Source organism: Poecile atricapillus, chromosome 3 (assembly GCF_030490865.1).
Source record: "Poecile atricapillus isolate bPoeAtr1 chromosome 3, bPoeAtr1.hap1, whole genome shotgun sequence".
Lineage (NCBI taxonomy): Eukaryota > Metazoa > Chordata > Aves > Passeriformes > Paridae > Poecile > Poecile atricapillus.
In genome coordinates, this window is record NC_081251.1 from 75,615,519 (window position 1) to 75,630,713 (window position 15,195).

A 15,195-nucleotide genomic window follows, 5' to 3' on the forward strand; every position below is an offset into this window, starting at 1 on the left:
GCCCAGAATCAGCTCTCCTGGCATTAAAACACTTGTGCTGTGCATGACATCAACAATTTTCCCATATCTAAACCTGTTAGGTGGCAAAAGGCCAAAAGAGGTGGCCAAGACCCAGTTAACCTTGGCTGAACTCAAACCAGGAAACCGTAAGAAATGTTTGTGTTTGGCAGAGCTTGATGGGCACATTTGATGCAAAAAGGCTGAAGTTAGCAAAACATTCTACATTCCTCATGGAGACACAAGCAGAGAGCCACGAGCATATCTGTAGGCCCCAGAAGGTGCTCTCAAGGTCTGAGCCCTGTGTGACAAGCAGAAGCTGGCATTACTTTTATCCATTGTCTCCCTGAGAAGACAACAGAAGCTTCTTTAAGGAGCTGTGGTGTCAGCTGTTTCTGATTTCTCTGCAATTACCACTTTCCAATGAGTGTTGCTTGCTTGTTTGTTCCTTGTCCAGATATGTCATTGTCATGACTGTTCTGCTCTTCTGCTCTGTGGGGTCCTTCTCCCACGTGTTTTCCCTCTGAACAGACCTGTCCAGCATGGTGTGCAACACAAATGCTGTGCACATAATGAGAAAAAGATTTGCAGGGAAATGTGGTGGTGGCTTGATCAATGTGTGAGTATTTCACTTTCTTAAAAGTAATAACATGAAAATATTTAGATGCTGGTGAAGTGAGTGCAGGCAAGATGAAGAGTTAGGTACAGAGAACAGAGGTACACCACATACAGCTTGGAAGAAATTAATTAATTGCGTTCAGAGCAGTGAAAGAAAGTGTACAGTGGAGGGATCTAGAAAGTGGCTCAGTTGATGTAAAGGTGTGCTACATGTGAGTTCAAATAATCCCTAGACTGAGTTAAGTTTCTGCCCTTTCCTCTGAGATCTGCTGCGCCAACATGATGGAAACAGCATCAACAGTTATACAAAATTGTTGGTGTCAGTCAGTGGAGGTTATTTCAAAGGAGATGAAGAAAACACTTTTCTATCTGAGAGCTTCCTTGCTGATGAGAGGCAGAGAATCTGTTTTCAGTAACCCCTCACTGCTGAAGCTGTCCAAATCCTTTTATTTCATATGAATGAGGTAGTTACCTGGAGCAAGAAATCAGGAAATAATCATGGCAGTAAAGAGTTTAGGAAGGGCTGTAAGCTTTGAGGCCACACTGAAGGCAATTACTAATTCCAAAGCATGAGATAATTCAGATTTAGACACAAATTGACAGATGAATACTAAAAATGTTATCCTTACTTATAAAATATAAAATAGTGCTCATTAACACTGTGTATTTGCCTTTCCTGTGGACTTGTGAGAAGGAAGAAAAACTTAACAGTAAAGGAGGAGGAAAAACCCTTACAAAACAACAGAAAAGAGATTGTTTTGGCTTTAAAAATTCTGCAGTTACAGATTAGGATTTGTATCTCTTTAGGTAGAGGTGTTAACATTGTCTAGCCATGAAGCACCCAGTTTGTCTTAAGCCTTACAATAATCTTCATGAAATGTTTCAAAGTAGAGGAAAAATTATGGATTTCCAAATTCCTCAAATCCTTTATTGATATTAAAAGAAGTGTGAAAGAAAGTTTGATTCTTAGCACTACATACTTTTATAAAGAGAGGCATATGCTTAGGGAAAAGATGAATATTTCCAGTAAAAGTCTGTTTTGGTCATTAATGTCAGCAAATCTGAGGACTTTTGTACTTAAGACCTGAACACTGGCTTTTTAACCTCCTCCAACATATCTCTAGCAAGGAATGTTGAGTTGACATTAGTGATCTTTGGGAACTATATGGATTGAAGTATAAGAAAAGGTGATGTTTACGGTAGGGTCTCCCAACAGGACTCCTGCTAGGACATTTATGACAACACTAGTACTATCTGTCCTCCAATTTCTATGGTCCCTGTTTGAATCAGAATATGTCTTCAGTGTGGGATTGGGTAGTTGTTTTTTACTGGGTTAGGTTTTTTGTTTTATTTTTTGTTGGTTTCTTCTGGATTTTTTTTGTTGGGTTTTTTTTTGTTTGTTTTTTGGGTTTTTTGGTTGTTTTTTTTTGTTTTGTTTTGTTTTGTTTTGTTCTGTTGTTTTAGTTTTTGCTTGGTTGAAGTTTTTTAAATTTACCTTTTAGCCAGGATAATGCAGTAAACAGTATCTGTTATTCTGCTACTTCTCTCTGCATCCCCTGTAGTCCCTGTTGTGCCTGTCCCTCTTTGCAACTTTAAATGAAATGGCCTGTTAAGTGGTGAGTGGCTCTTGTTTATGTCTTCTCCTTGTTCCCACTAGTTCACTCAGGAAAACTTGGTTTAAAAAGAAAGCTCTTGTCATCTAAACAATATTGCTAAGATATTGAAAAAAGGCATTCTAGGTCAAGATAGTCTACTTCCACTTTTGCTTTCAGAAGAAAGACTTCATCTATCTTTGTGCCAGACACTCTTTTAGAGACTTTCAAGAGAGCTTCAGTTTATTTTGATGGTTTTCCCCAGTTGGTGCTGCCCAGTGCAGCAGGCGCTGAAGTCACTGGAAGTTTGATCATTGACTTTCATGAGGGAAACCTCAGGATCTGAGCATTTGAGCTGGAGAGGGCACTTAGCAGTACTCAAGCAAAGATCTGACTAAGTCAACGGGAGTTTTGCCACCTTCCAAAAATGCAGGATGGCGCTCTGCCTTTGCCTTGCCCTCCCAAATGCTAAAGGGGGAAAGCAAAACAAACCAAAATCAACATGCTGTGCTCTACTCAGACTACCTGAAAATGTTTCTCAAAAACGTGTTTGCATCAAAACCTGTGGAGAAAATCAGTCCTATTAAATATTAAAAGTGGAGATCCTGAAACCTACTTATCCCAGGGTCTTAATACCCACATTAATATGGACAAAACTGCTATGTGTTTTCATAGCCTATCATGTCCTATGTAAGTATATGATAGCACGCTGGGGTTACAAAGTGGTGAGTTCTTATAACGAGCTCTTCCAACACAATCTTTAGGCTTTGTGTTAATCTTATATATAGGGAAAATTATACGCCAGGTTAAACAAGATCCAGAACCTTCCTAGGCAAATGACATTTACATGCACATCGATGCCTCAATATTAGCATCAGTAGGACATTCCTCCCCAGTGTACAGGACAAAGCAGCTGACAAGTAGAAAGGCACACCTCAATTAGAGATAAATAATGATAAATGTGTTCATTTTTCTTAAGGGGAAGAAAGGGAAAAAAACCTAGGTGGTGGGAAAGCAGATGTTTGCCCTTCAGCTAATTAGATGTAGGAAGTTTTGACCTTTGGAGGGTGGGTTTCATCCCCGGGCTTAGTGGGTGCTGCTGCCCGGGGTGGGCATGGGAATTGTTGGGTGGGACAGCAGGGACACGGATCCGGCACGAAAGGTGGCATTAATCGCGTGTGTCCCTCCCACAACTGCAAGCTGAAAGATGTTTAAACAAATACGTCCGATACTTAAACACACTCTGACATTTTCGTACGGCATCCTCAGGCGGTTAAAGCTGCAGAGGGGCAACTGGGACCCTGGGACCGCAGGGACGGGCTGGTTCCCGCTGGGAAGGTGTCTGGGGATTTGCCATGTCCCGGGAAATAAGGTAGGGAATGACGGACAGGCCTTCTGAACGTGAAGGAGCAGCTGGAGGCTACTAATCTTCCCATGCAAGAGGGAAAGTATTGCTATAAATCGGGAATCTTTATAGCTGTTCGGCTGGAGGAAGTTTTTTGGCTGTAAACTGTCATGCACTGCAGCCCCCGCTGAAAAGACTGTGGAAGTGGGGAATCCTATCTCCTGAGAACCAAAGTGCAATTAAGATCAGAAAGAGGGGGAAGGAAATAAAATAAAGACGACAGGAATCCAAGCTGAGGAAAAACTTCACGGTTTGGGTTTGTTGGTTCTTTTGGAGCAGTTGTTAGGTTGTTTCTATTTTTATGTTTTTTACAACATTCCAAAGACTACACATTAACTCCTGGAAACTTTTTTTTTTTTTTTTTTTTTTTTTTTTTTTTTTTTTTTTAATGATCATTGCAAAATTTAAAGCTGGGAAGACTCTCTTTTAAAAAGACCAGCTAAATTTGAGAGCATACATTATTTGTCTGGGATGAGCAGCTCACTCATTTGCTAAGTATTAAGTAAAATGTGAGACATATCAAATCAAGCTGAACTTCAGCTCTCCTCTGCCTAGAGAGAGCGATCAGAGCGAAAAATATTAACTATATAGGTAAGTGTCTGCTGCCGTAGGGTTATTCATTCCTTGAGTGCATGATATACAGAGGGATTGGTCCTTCCTTGAAGCACCCATCTGGAAGAATTAAACGGTCTTTTAAAAGCTCAGAGGACAGAAATACCAATTTAGATCGTCTCTAATAATTTGATTTATACATTTTCAGAACAGTTCATATTCCACCGAAACCGCTCCGTCGCTTTCCATTCCGGCTGTTCCTGCTGCTGTCGGCTCTCAAACACGTTCATTGTCAGGGGGCGTCGAGGCGAGGAAAACTGAGGCAAGACGGGACCCACCGTCACCATCCCCACCCCCTCCACTGCTCTTGTCCCCTTTCCCCTCGCCCCCTCCCTTCCTTGCGGACCGTACCCTAAAAGTGACGCCACTTCTGCAAGGGGTGACAAGTCCCTTCTCTCCCTGTCACCTGCGCGGAGCTGTCTGTGCGAGTCCTCATTCGGGGTTAGCCTCTCCCGGCACTCGGCTTTTTCAGGATTGAGATGTTTGAAATGTCGCCTGGAAAGCACAAACCCAAAGACGGGGCTGCCAGCGCACCGTGCCGTGCTCATGTGGGGCTGGAGAGCTCGTGGTTTTTGTTAGGTTTTTGTCAGGCGCCTTCGGTGAAATAAACAGCTGACAGCCAAAATATCATCTCCAACTATGGCTAGCAGTGACCACGTATCAATTTAGTAAACTTTGCCCGTAATTTATTTGCAGATGCTGCTTTCCCCTTCCTAAGAGGACAAAAAGCAGGCACTAGGTGCTCAGGCAGAAAGAGCTTTAAGAAACTTTTAAGCAAGAACTAATCTGAAGGGATAACATTTTTTCGCCTGTTTCTGCACAGTGGTTGAAAGAGAGGTGACTCCAGAAATTGGGTTTGTCAGACTGAAGGGGGAAAAAGCTCTGCGGAGTTGATTAAGCGAATGATACATGAACCCGATGGTGCTGTGTAATGAAAGCCGTAAGCCGCAGCTCCTAAACCAAAAAGGACGGAATCACCGTCTGCATCCCGCAAAAGGGACCTTCAGCGTGCCTTCCCCTGGCAGCCCTGACTTCCAGCTCCTTCTGCTGCCAGGCAGCTTCACTGTGTACCCGGGCCACTTTCTCCTAAAATTTGAAAAATCCCGGCAGCGATGATGTGCAGTGTTTGGAGGAGGGGAGAGATGCCCGTTTTCAAAACAACTCTGATTTTTACACCGCTCCGCTTCTTTTCCCCTCTCCTTTGCTCCCGTTTAAAGAACTTGTTATTGTTTAAAGAGACCCCATTGAACTATTTCCTGCTCATTGTCACCTCTCTCCCCCTCGCCCTCTATCCAGGGATTCTCACGGAAAGGTAATAAACTTCCCTCACACCACAGACCGTCGCAGCTCCGGAGAATGCAAACTATTACAACACCGGCCGGCGGGAGTGCTTCACAGCATCCCTCTTTTCCCTCGCCCCGTCCCTTGTTTTTGCCTTGTTTTCGTGTCAAATAACTTTAAAATAAACTCATCCCGCTGCAAAGTTTCACCCATGAGCTCCTCCCCTCTAGCACGCAGGAACTCGCGGGGGTTTCTCCTTTCTACGCGAAACACAGCCTTTAACTATCGATCTGGTGTTCACAAGTATGTTTTTATCTAGGCGGGTTGGCGGGTGGCTATCGAGCTGATTTTTGGATTTCTTAAAAATTCTTTAGGCGGGATGGCTGGAAACCATCGCCGTCGAGCATTTCGGCTGCGAAGGCGCTGCCCGTGCCGGCGCTATGAGGCAAAGGCCACCACTTTTCTCAGGGCTGGGCTCACGGGCTCGCTAGCAGCGGGGAGGGCCCGCGCTGTGCCGGGTTTGTGCTCAGCCCCTCCACGCTGCGCTTCCAGCCCTTCGGCCCATTTTCCCCGCAAGGCTTCGTGGCTGCCCGCTGCACCCTTCCGTGCAGCACAACTTTCTGACACGGGGGCAGGCGCGGGGGGGAGCGCTGTGCGGGGCGGGGTGCTGCCGTCAGCTTGCGGCCCCCTGGAGAAGAGCCCTCCCCGGTTTTTCCCCCTCTAAATATGAATCCGCGGCGGGAGCGCCTCCCGTCCAGGCCTGCCCGCCTAGAAGCGGACCGGGGGTCTCGCTGCGCCGGGAGGGTGCCGCGCTGGCCGGTTGTGAGGCTGTTGCCGAGATGGGCCATTTCCTCCGCGGCAGCCGGAGCCCCGGCCCCGGCGGCTTTGATAGAGGTGCAAACATTTGGGGGCAGATTTACATAAAATAGCCGCGTTTAATCCCGCGGGCCGCAATTAACACCACAGGCTCCCGCGGGCACCGTTCTGATATGGCCGCGGGCGGCCAATGGGCAGAGCCGCGCGCGCCCATCAAAGGCGCCGCCCGCCAATCAGCGGGGCCCCCCCGCCGGCGCGCTGATGTCACCGGGGGGGCGTTTATGGCGGGCTATAACAGCGGCCCGGCCGCTGAGGGCGCGGGGAGGCGGCCCCGGCCCGGCTCGCTCGCGTCGCTGCCGTGCCAGGGAGCTGCCCCGCGGGCGGGCGCGGGGCCAGGATGAGCTCCCCCGGCGCGGAGGGCGCGGGCAAGCCCCCGCAGTACCGCGTGGACCACCTGCTGAGCGCCGTGGAGAGCGAGCTGCAGGCGGGCAGCGAGAAGGGGGACCCCACGGAGCGGGAGCTGCGCGTGGCGCTGGAGGACAGCGAGCTGTGGCTGCGCTTCAAGGAGCTCACCAACGAGATGATCGTCACCAAGAACGGCAGGTAGGGAGGGGCCCCGCCACCCCCGCTGCCTCCCGAGCCCGGTCCCGGCCGCCCGCCCGCGGGGGGCGAGGGTGTCCCGGGCCGGGGGTCGCGGCTGCCCGCCGCCGTGCCTCGCGCCTCCGTGTCGCCCCGCAGGAGGATGTTCCCGGTGCTGAAGGTCAGCGTGTCGGGGCTGGACCCCAACGCCATGTACTCCTTCCTGCTGGACTTCGTGGCGGCCGACGGGCACCGCTGGAAGTATGTGAACGGGGAGTGGGTGCCGGGCGGGAAGCCGGAGCCGCAGGCGCCCAGCTGCGTCTACATCCACCCCGACTCGCCCAACTTCGGCGCCCACTGGATGAAGGCGCCCGTCTCCTTCAGCAAAGTCAAACTCACCAACAAGCTGAACGGCGGCGGGCAGGTAAACACCGGCACCGGGACCTGTCGGTCGGCGGGGCTGGGCCTGCCCGGCCCGGCGGGCTCGCTCTCTCCTCACTGCTCATTTCCATGCTTTCCTTACCAAACGGGCTGGGGTGGGTCTTGCTTCCCTCTCCCCTCCCGCCCAAATTCAGTCATTCAGTCAGGAGGGCTGCTCTTTCCACCGAGGATGGGTGCCTTGATGTTTCATCACTTTCTCTTTTTTGAAAATCTCTTGCTGGTCTGAATATATGCTAACGTCAGTGGTGTGGTAGATGGATCTTTCTGTCTGAGTTCTCAGTGATGCATTTGCGACTCTGCGAGTGCCTTGTCAAGTAACAGGGATGAAGATAACTGCAGAAAGTTGTGGTGTCTCCCCTCAGCGTGCCTTTCCTTCTCTCACAGCTTCAGTTTTAGGCTTCATTCGTACTTAATGTCTTTTCCACGTCTGATGGAAAGATGGATGCTTTGAAAGTAAAGTGCCTGAGTGCCCTTTGTGCCTGGTAGCATCTGCCACCCCTCTGTCACTGCTTTACCTGCTCTGTTTGTTCGCAGATCATGTTGAACTCCCTGCACAAGTACGAGCCACGGATTCACATAGTGCGAGTGGGTGGCCCACAGCGGATGATCACCAGCCATTCCTTCCCAGAAACCCAGTTTATAGCTGTGACAGCCTACCAGAACGAGGAGGTATGCACAGCAGGGATGAGAGGATGCCACTACCAGGAGGTTTCAAGTAGCAAAGCGTGCATGTTGCAGAGCAAAATAATGGATCTCCTTTTGCGTTTTCCAGCTCTTCCTATGCTGTTTTTTGAAGCTAAACGTAAAAGATGAAATTAAGGCGTGTAAAAGCCATATGAATGAATGAATTACAGAACAAAGTTCTGATCATTGTTCGTCTGAATATGTACTGCAGATTCATTGTAGGGGAGTAATTTTTAAAAGACTCTGGTGGGGGGCAAACAGCTATGGTAGAAAATGCAATTGTCATTTTCAGCTACATATTGAAATGGTTAAACGCACCATTTTTGGAGTGGCCCTGTTTTTGTTAGCCTAAAAGCATGTTTGTGTTGAACAAAGTAATTGTCAAGTTTTCTGTGATTCCTGTGATTTCTTTCATATCCAATCTGCTCTGGCTTGAAATGTGAAGATTTTTAAAACTATTTAGTTTACTGCCTTTCTTAGGTGTTTCCTTAGATGATCAATGAACTCGGGTAATTCAGTCTTTCAAAATCTGGCAGAGAGACTAACTCCGAGTGTGTTGATAATACTTCAGACCTTAAGGAGCACGCTCATCAGTTGCTATTATGGGCCTACCTTTATTTCTTCAGAAGTCCGTGATTTTACCAACTTCAGTGGATAGTCCTAATTCCAATCCTAACAGCAATGTGATAATGAATGGTATACATGTCAATAAAGATATCTGTTGTTGTTTTTAGATCACAGCTTTAAAAATTAAATACAATCCGTTTGCAAAGGCATTTCTTGATGCAAAAGAAAGGTGAGAGCTCTTGACTTAATTCTAAAATGTGGACTTTTAAGATAGATTTGTGAAGGCATATTCTTAACTAATATAACATGGTTTCTTTTATAGAAGTGATCACAAAGACATGATGGAGGAAGTGGGGGACAACCAGCAGTCTGGGTATTCACAGTGTATGTTTCCTTTCATTGTGCATCTTGAGCATAACTTTGATTTCTTCCATCTACTCTCTGTTCAGTTAAGCAAAACTTCGAGACCAGTGCTTGATGGCTGGCTTGTTAGCTCATAGGGAGAGGAATGTTACCAATCTCTGTGGTTGTGGTTTATGCATGATTATGATTGTATAAACACTATAATTTCTGTATGTGGTTAGGATTTACTGCATTCAAAACCATTTAACAGAATCCTGCAGAGTTGCCTTTATGTCCCAAAGGACATCTGCCTTTTTATACAAGGACAGCAATGTTCACATGGACATGGAGACGAAAGTTTATTTCAAAATTTATTGAGACAGTAATCATATTTTAAGTAGTCTAAGAAAATTATGGGTATTTGCTTAAAAAAGTTCTTTCAGATGATTGGAAAGCATAAGTGTTTTAATTATTTCTGTTTTAACAGGTGATTGACAACAAAATGCAGCCAAAAAAGAATGATAGAGTTGATTTACAATAGGAATTACTTTGTTTCAAGGAAAATACTTAATTTTTAAGAGGAGTTCTTAGCAGTCTGAGAACTTCAGAGCTTAGCTATAGATTGAGACTGCCCAAAGAACAATTAAAAACTCAGTACTATGCTAACAATTACAGCATACGTGCTACCTCTGTATGGGAGGGTTTAACTATTTTCCTGTTTCCTTACTGTGATTATGATGAAATGTTATTTAAAAAACAAGTTAGCTTGGCACAAGACCTATCTGCTTTCTAATTTTCTTTCATAAGAGCATTTATCCAAGTTGTAAAGATCCAGATTTTTCAGTTAGGTTGAAACTCAGTTTCCTTTCCTGATCATGCATTCATTTCCTCGTTGCTCAGTTACTTGTCTTGTTGCTGTGATTCTCTGCCTGGCTGCACTATGCACCCCTCTTACAGACCTCTTGCTTCCCCCCAGTAGGTAGCTGGCTCATTCCTGGGAGTGGAACTCTGTGCCCACCTGCCAATCCTCACACCCAGTTTGGAGCCCCCCTGTCACTGTCCCCTGCCCACAGCTGTGAGAGGTACTCATCACTGAGGAACCACCGGCCTGCGCCCTATGCCAGCCCCTACACACACAGGAACAACTCGCCAAGTAAGTCTGTGAATACATGGGCTTCTAGATGCAACCTGACCAATCTTGTACATAGCTTTGTAGTTCATTTTGAAGTGGAAAACTAGCCCTTTGTGAACTTTTCTTGCATCTTGGAAATTTTGTGCAAGACTTAAAAAAGAATACAAGAACAAAACCTCTCTGGTGTTCTTTCTTGTTCCCTGGTCCTCAGCAAAAAAACCTCCTTGCCTTAGCTAGCTGCCACAGCAGCTTCTTTCTCGCTGTGGGTGGCTGTTTGGGATTCCCTTTATAGCTTCCTAGTGCCCCTGCTGTATGAGGCAGCCAGTTTGGGTCACAAGCCAAGTAGTGTAAGCCACAGTCCAGTCACTGCTGATGGTGCCTAAGGCAGATTTCAAGGTGGCATGCTCAGCTCAGTACTGGGATGTGTGATCCAGTGATAGGCTTGTTATCCAGCTTTGCCAGACTCTTGCTGCCAGTGTAGGTGATGGAGATGGAAGGTCTCCAGGTGACAGTGTAAATAAAGAGCCCTCCTTTTCCCACTAAGTAAAATAGTGTGTGCTGAGTTAGCAGCTGGCTTGCAGACTGCCTTTTGGCCATAGGCCCTTCACAGAAATAAGATTTTGCAGTTATGAGTGGAGCAAAACAACACATCAGGGCAATGCCAATAAAGGTGTGAGCTTGACACAACTGGTTACTGGCTTTTTTTTCTGTGTGTGTGTAATTTTGTTTTCATTTTTTTTTCCAGGGCAGTAGTGGGGAAGGGTGGTTTAAAACTCTGCATTGCATTTAAATACAAGATTGCTATGTGGCCTGATTCTAGTGTTTGTACGTGATAACATGTTTTCTCAGCAGCCTATGCTGACAACTCCTCTGCCTGCCTATCAATGCTGCAGTCCCATGACAACTGGTCTTCTCTGGGAGTTACCACACACACAGCCATGCTGCCCATGGGGCACAGCACTGGCACAGCTACCAGCTCCAGGTAGGAGTCCATCCCTCAGCACCCCTCAAATCCCTTTATTGGTATTTTCTAGGAAGAAAAGGCTGAAAAAGAAGGTAAAGAGTCACCAGCATATTTGAAGCCTTTTTTTGGCCATTGGTATGAACCATTAGCACTCTGTGGGGCACTGAACAGGACTATCCACAAATACAACAGATTGAAGAAACAAATTTTTTTTAATGTTTTTGTTTTGGAAATGTAGATACTTCTGACAGCAATATTTGATAAATTAAAGGTTGCAAATTGCTTAAACATAGATGGAATTTGAGGATGCTTTCTTAAGTATCATCTATATTATGCATAAGGGTGTTTAGAAAGTTTATTTTCTTTTTCCCTTGCATTTTGGCTGGTCACAGCTTTCCCAGCCATCTCCATAAGCTGTTGTTCTGCTCCAAATGATGGAGCAGTGAACTGTAGTGTGGAGAAGGAGCACATGGTTGGGACAGTAATTCTTTACTTAAGCATTGCCACACTAACCAGCATAGTGTGTAATAGTTGATGTAGTGAGAGTCTTTGATATTTTTGATCATAGAAAAGGAATCTTTTCTCCTCTTTGTACTTATTATCTTAATTAAACTTTTGAATCCTTTAGCAAAAATTCAACTTGAAGTTAGTCCCTTAGAGCTAAACTTGAAAATTCAAAGAGGTGAAGAAGAGGTGGTAAAATATTTGCTATTAACTGCAGAGTAGTTTTAGAAGATTTGTACATATTTCTTAGCAATTCAGACCTACCATTCTGTTTGAGGAAAGCATTTTTGCATTTGAACCATGCACATGGACTCTTAGCTTTTAATCAGGCTATGTACTGCTACCCAGTATGACTTAACTGTATTACTGAACATATTTTTTAGTCCTGAACACAGATTGAATAAAAAGGTCCTTCTTTCTCTGCCTGATCCCCAGGATACATATTTAGGAAGTCGGAAAGTTCCCAGAGTTTCAGTTTCTGCACTGAGTTGTTCAGTGGGTAAAACCAGTAGGACTTGGAACTGTGGGACCTCAAGGAAGGCATTTCTGCCACCCCTTTTGTCTAACCCCATATCTGTTGAAAAATAACAAAGTTCAGTTTATTTGTGGGTGTGCCATTCTGCCTGGGGGGTCCTTCCTGCCTGTGGCTGGCAACTGCCTAGAGAGTTTCACTGTCTGCGGCAAACAGACCTGGCTCGGGGGCTGTGTTGTGAGCTGAGGAGCTGCCAGCAGGCGCTAGGGTCACTAAGAACTGGTTTTATCTGTGGCTTTCCCTCTTGCAGTCAGTACCCCAACCTGTGGTCTGTGAGTAACAGCACCATCACGCCGGTGTCCCAGCCGAGCGGGATGTCCAACGGGCTGAGCTCCCAGTTCCTGCGTGGCTCTCCAGGACACTACTCCGCTCTGCCCCACCCGGTGCCAGCGGCCTCCTCCGCCTCTCCCCTGTACGACGGCGCGGCGCCCGCGGACCTGCCCGACAGCCAGTATGACACCTCTGCACATGCCAGGCTGGCATCCACGTGGACACCTGTCACCTCCCCTTCCATGTAAACCCAGAGACACCCTCTTCCTCTGAGACACTTTTAGCTACTGAATTACTTTAGATGCTTGATCCTCAAGGAGGAGAAAGAGGAGATGTGAAGGAAACGGCAACCAAAAAGCATCTGCACTGCTCTGCATAGAGCATCCACATTATACCTCTTATAGTGAACAGTGCATCACTGACTTCATGTAGAGTTTACAAACCTGGTGAGTGTGCAATTCTGAGAGCAGATTCACTGCTTTTAATATTTTTTTCTTTTTTAAAGTTTGATAGACCTAAGTTTTAAGATTTATACTTGGATTCCAAATATCTCAGATATATTTGGATCTAAAATTTGGCATTGTTCTTGAGTGAGTTACTCCTAACTGTTTTTCAGTTAGTTTTCTTCAATGGCAAACTTAGCTATAGTCATGAGAAGATTTTTATTAATCATCTAGTTAGAAGCATTCTGAAATATGCACAAATGTAGCTGAGGAGTGAAGTTTTTGGAAAATCATGTGCACTAACACGTATTTGCTTCACAAATACGTTGTGTTCTTAACTGTATGTTTATTTCCTTGCTGCTGAATTAATGTCGAGACAATCTTCAAGAATTATGTTATTCCCAATAAAAACAGTATTAATGTTTGATCTAAAAAGTTTTACTCAAAAGACTCCTTTTAGAGGTAAGTTTTGCTGGTTGGTCATATGGGTTTTCAAGTACCCACCAACTTAGCTAAACATATTATTCTCAAACAGACAGTGTGTAATTAGAAGCCCTGTCCCAAACTTTTTTGAACCATTGAAAATACATCACTTGGCTTTTTTCTAAAATTTTTTTGAATCTTTGGCTCAGGCCTTAAGAGGAGGAATTCAACACCTTGGGGAATCATTCTAATTTATTTTATTTCAGTCTTGTACTCTGATCTGTATTTATTATTTGGTAAGTTACAACTTTTTCTACATGTTAAGGTATGTAAATAATCTCTCAACCTACAGTGTACTCTTTTAAGACAATCATATGTGGGATATGTCACCTCATGGCACATGGAACAGCATGGATGTAAGTAGTGAACTTACTGAAAGAGGGAAATCTGTAGTTGCCAAGGATTTTGCAGTGCAGATATACTAAGATTTAAAACACGTTGACTGCTTGACTTGCTGGAAGGAACAGGTTTTGATAAAATATTTCCTTCATTAATCATATGAAGTAATGTGATCCAAATTCCTAATGCAGGCTAACCCAAAATATTGGCTGCAAGTGTGCCCTTAGACATGTCTCTTTCTCCCACTGGATCTGCCAAATACACATCCTGAGGAAAGTGAGTTCTTTTGCATAAGCCATAACAAATAACTTGTATAATGAAGTGCCTAATATAGCAAAGCAAAATTCTGTATCAGGGAATTCCTTAAATAACTCATTGCAGTGTGCTGCAGTGGCAGCTTTAAGATGGAAAAGCAAATATTTGCCACCATTTTTGGTCTGTTTAGTACCCTTTGGGCAGGTTCCTAGGTCACTCCTAGAAAGGTTTTGGCAGGGCTTGTTCCCTGCAGAGACAAGTCTCCCAGAGGTACTCCAGCAGGAGGCAGTGCCAGAAGTGGATGGCTGCACAGCCACATCCTCTGTCAATATGTAAATATTGGTCTAAGTGCTCCTATTTTATTGTGAAGGTAAATTGTGTAAATGATGTAAGTGCATTATTATTTAGATTATTTTGTAGAAATTAGCAGCATCTTTCATTGTGAGGTTTTATACTTGTATTTCGGACATATAATTTAAGTTAAGAAAAAAAAAAAGTAAAGATTCTTAAGAAAAACTCCATGCTTGATTTTCAGTTTGTGGGGGTGGTGGGAAAAGTGGAACAAATGCACATCAGCCATATTGAACCTACACTACGCTGACCTTCCGCTGGGTGGTTTCACAAACGATTCCTTCTGCACATCAGCTTTCCGTCTGTGGGTGAAAGGTCAAACAGTTCTCATCCACCTATCCCTGCTTTCTCCACCCCCAGCCGTTTCTCCCTTGTTTTGGTAAATCCTTGGCTGACTGCTCTTCCAGAGGTAGTTGCCACATTTGGTGCTGGGTGAAAGCTTTTTTCCCCACAGTGACCAGTTTCTAGCTGGGCCTGGATGCAAGCCTGGCACCTGCTGTGTTATAATACCTCGATAACCAGATTTTCAAGTGTGTTTCTGAGTCCCTGCCCCCAGTAATAAATGAATGCCAAGCTGCTGCCTGGTACCTGCAGCTCCTTGAGGAGTCTGTTACCAGCTGCTCAGCACTGCTGTGGCTTTGTGCGCAGCTGAGCACACACATGCCACTTCTGAGAGCTGACTTAGGGGGAGCCCAGCTCGTGTTGGGGAAGGGGGCCAGGTTTATCCTTTGCTCCACAGCTGTGCCCTCAAAGCAGGCATGTCAGGGGAGGTGGATGATTGATCTGCTGTAGATTCATTCAGTTTGGAAGTGACCTTTAAGATCACCAAGTCCAACCCTTAACCCAGCACAGCAAAGTCCACCACTCAACTGTGTCTCTCAGTATCACGTCTATATGTCTTTTCAGCACCTCTGGGGATGGCAACTCCACCAATTCCCTGGGCAGCCTGTCCAGAGAAGGGGGTTCATGAAGCAGGAGAGAGGTGCTA

The 15,195-nt window shown here is 45.4% G+C and overlaps 1 protein-coding gene across 4 annotated transcripts; it reads left to right on the forward strand.

Moving 5' to 3' along the window:
- Positions 1 to 6,625: 6,625 nt before the first annotated feature.
- TBXT (T-box transcription factor T) lies at positions 6,626 to 14,316 on the forward strand. 4 transcript variants are annotated; one of them, XM_058835251.1, is made up of 8 exons: positions 6,626 to 6,924; positions 7,060 to 7,324; positions 7,876 to 8,010; positions 8,760 to 8,821; positions 8,915 to 8,976; positions 9,911 to 10,087; positions 10,916 to 11,048; positions 12,317 to 14,316. In XM_058835251.1, the coding sequence occupies exons 1-8, from the start codon at positions 6,719 to 6,721 to the stop codon at positions 12,582 to 12,584; spliced, it is 1,308 nt and encodes a 435-aa protein (XP_058691234.1). In that variant the 5' UTR covers positions 6,626 to 6,718; the 3' UTR covers positions 12,585 to 14,316. The 4 variants fall into 4 exon arrangements, with proteins under 4 accessions (XP_058691234.1, XP_058691235.1, XP_058691236.1 ...); XM_058835252.1 differs by having other exon boundaries at positions 6,656 to 6,924; positions 10,919 to 11,048; XM_058835253.1 differs by having other exon boundaries at positions 6,656 to 6,924; positions 9,914 to 10,087.
- Positions 14,317 to 15,195: the final 879 nt, after the last annotated feature.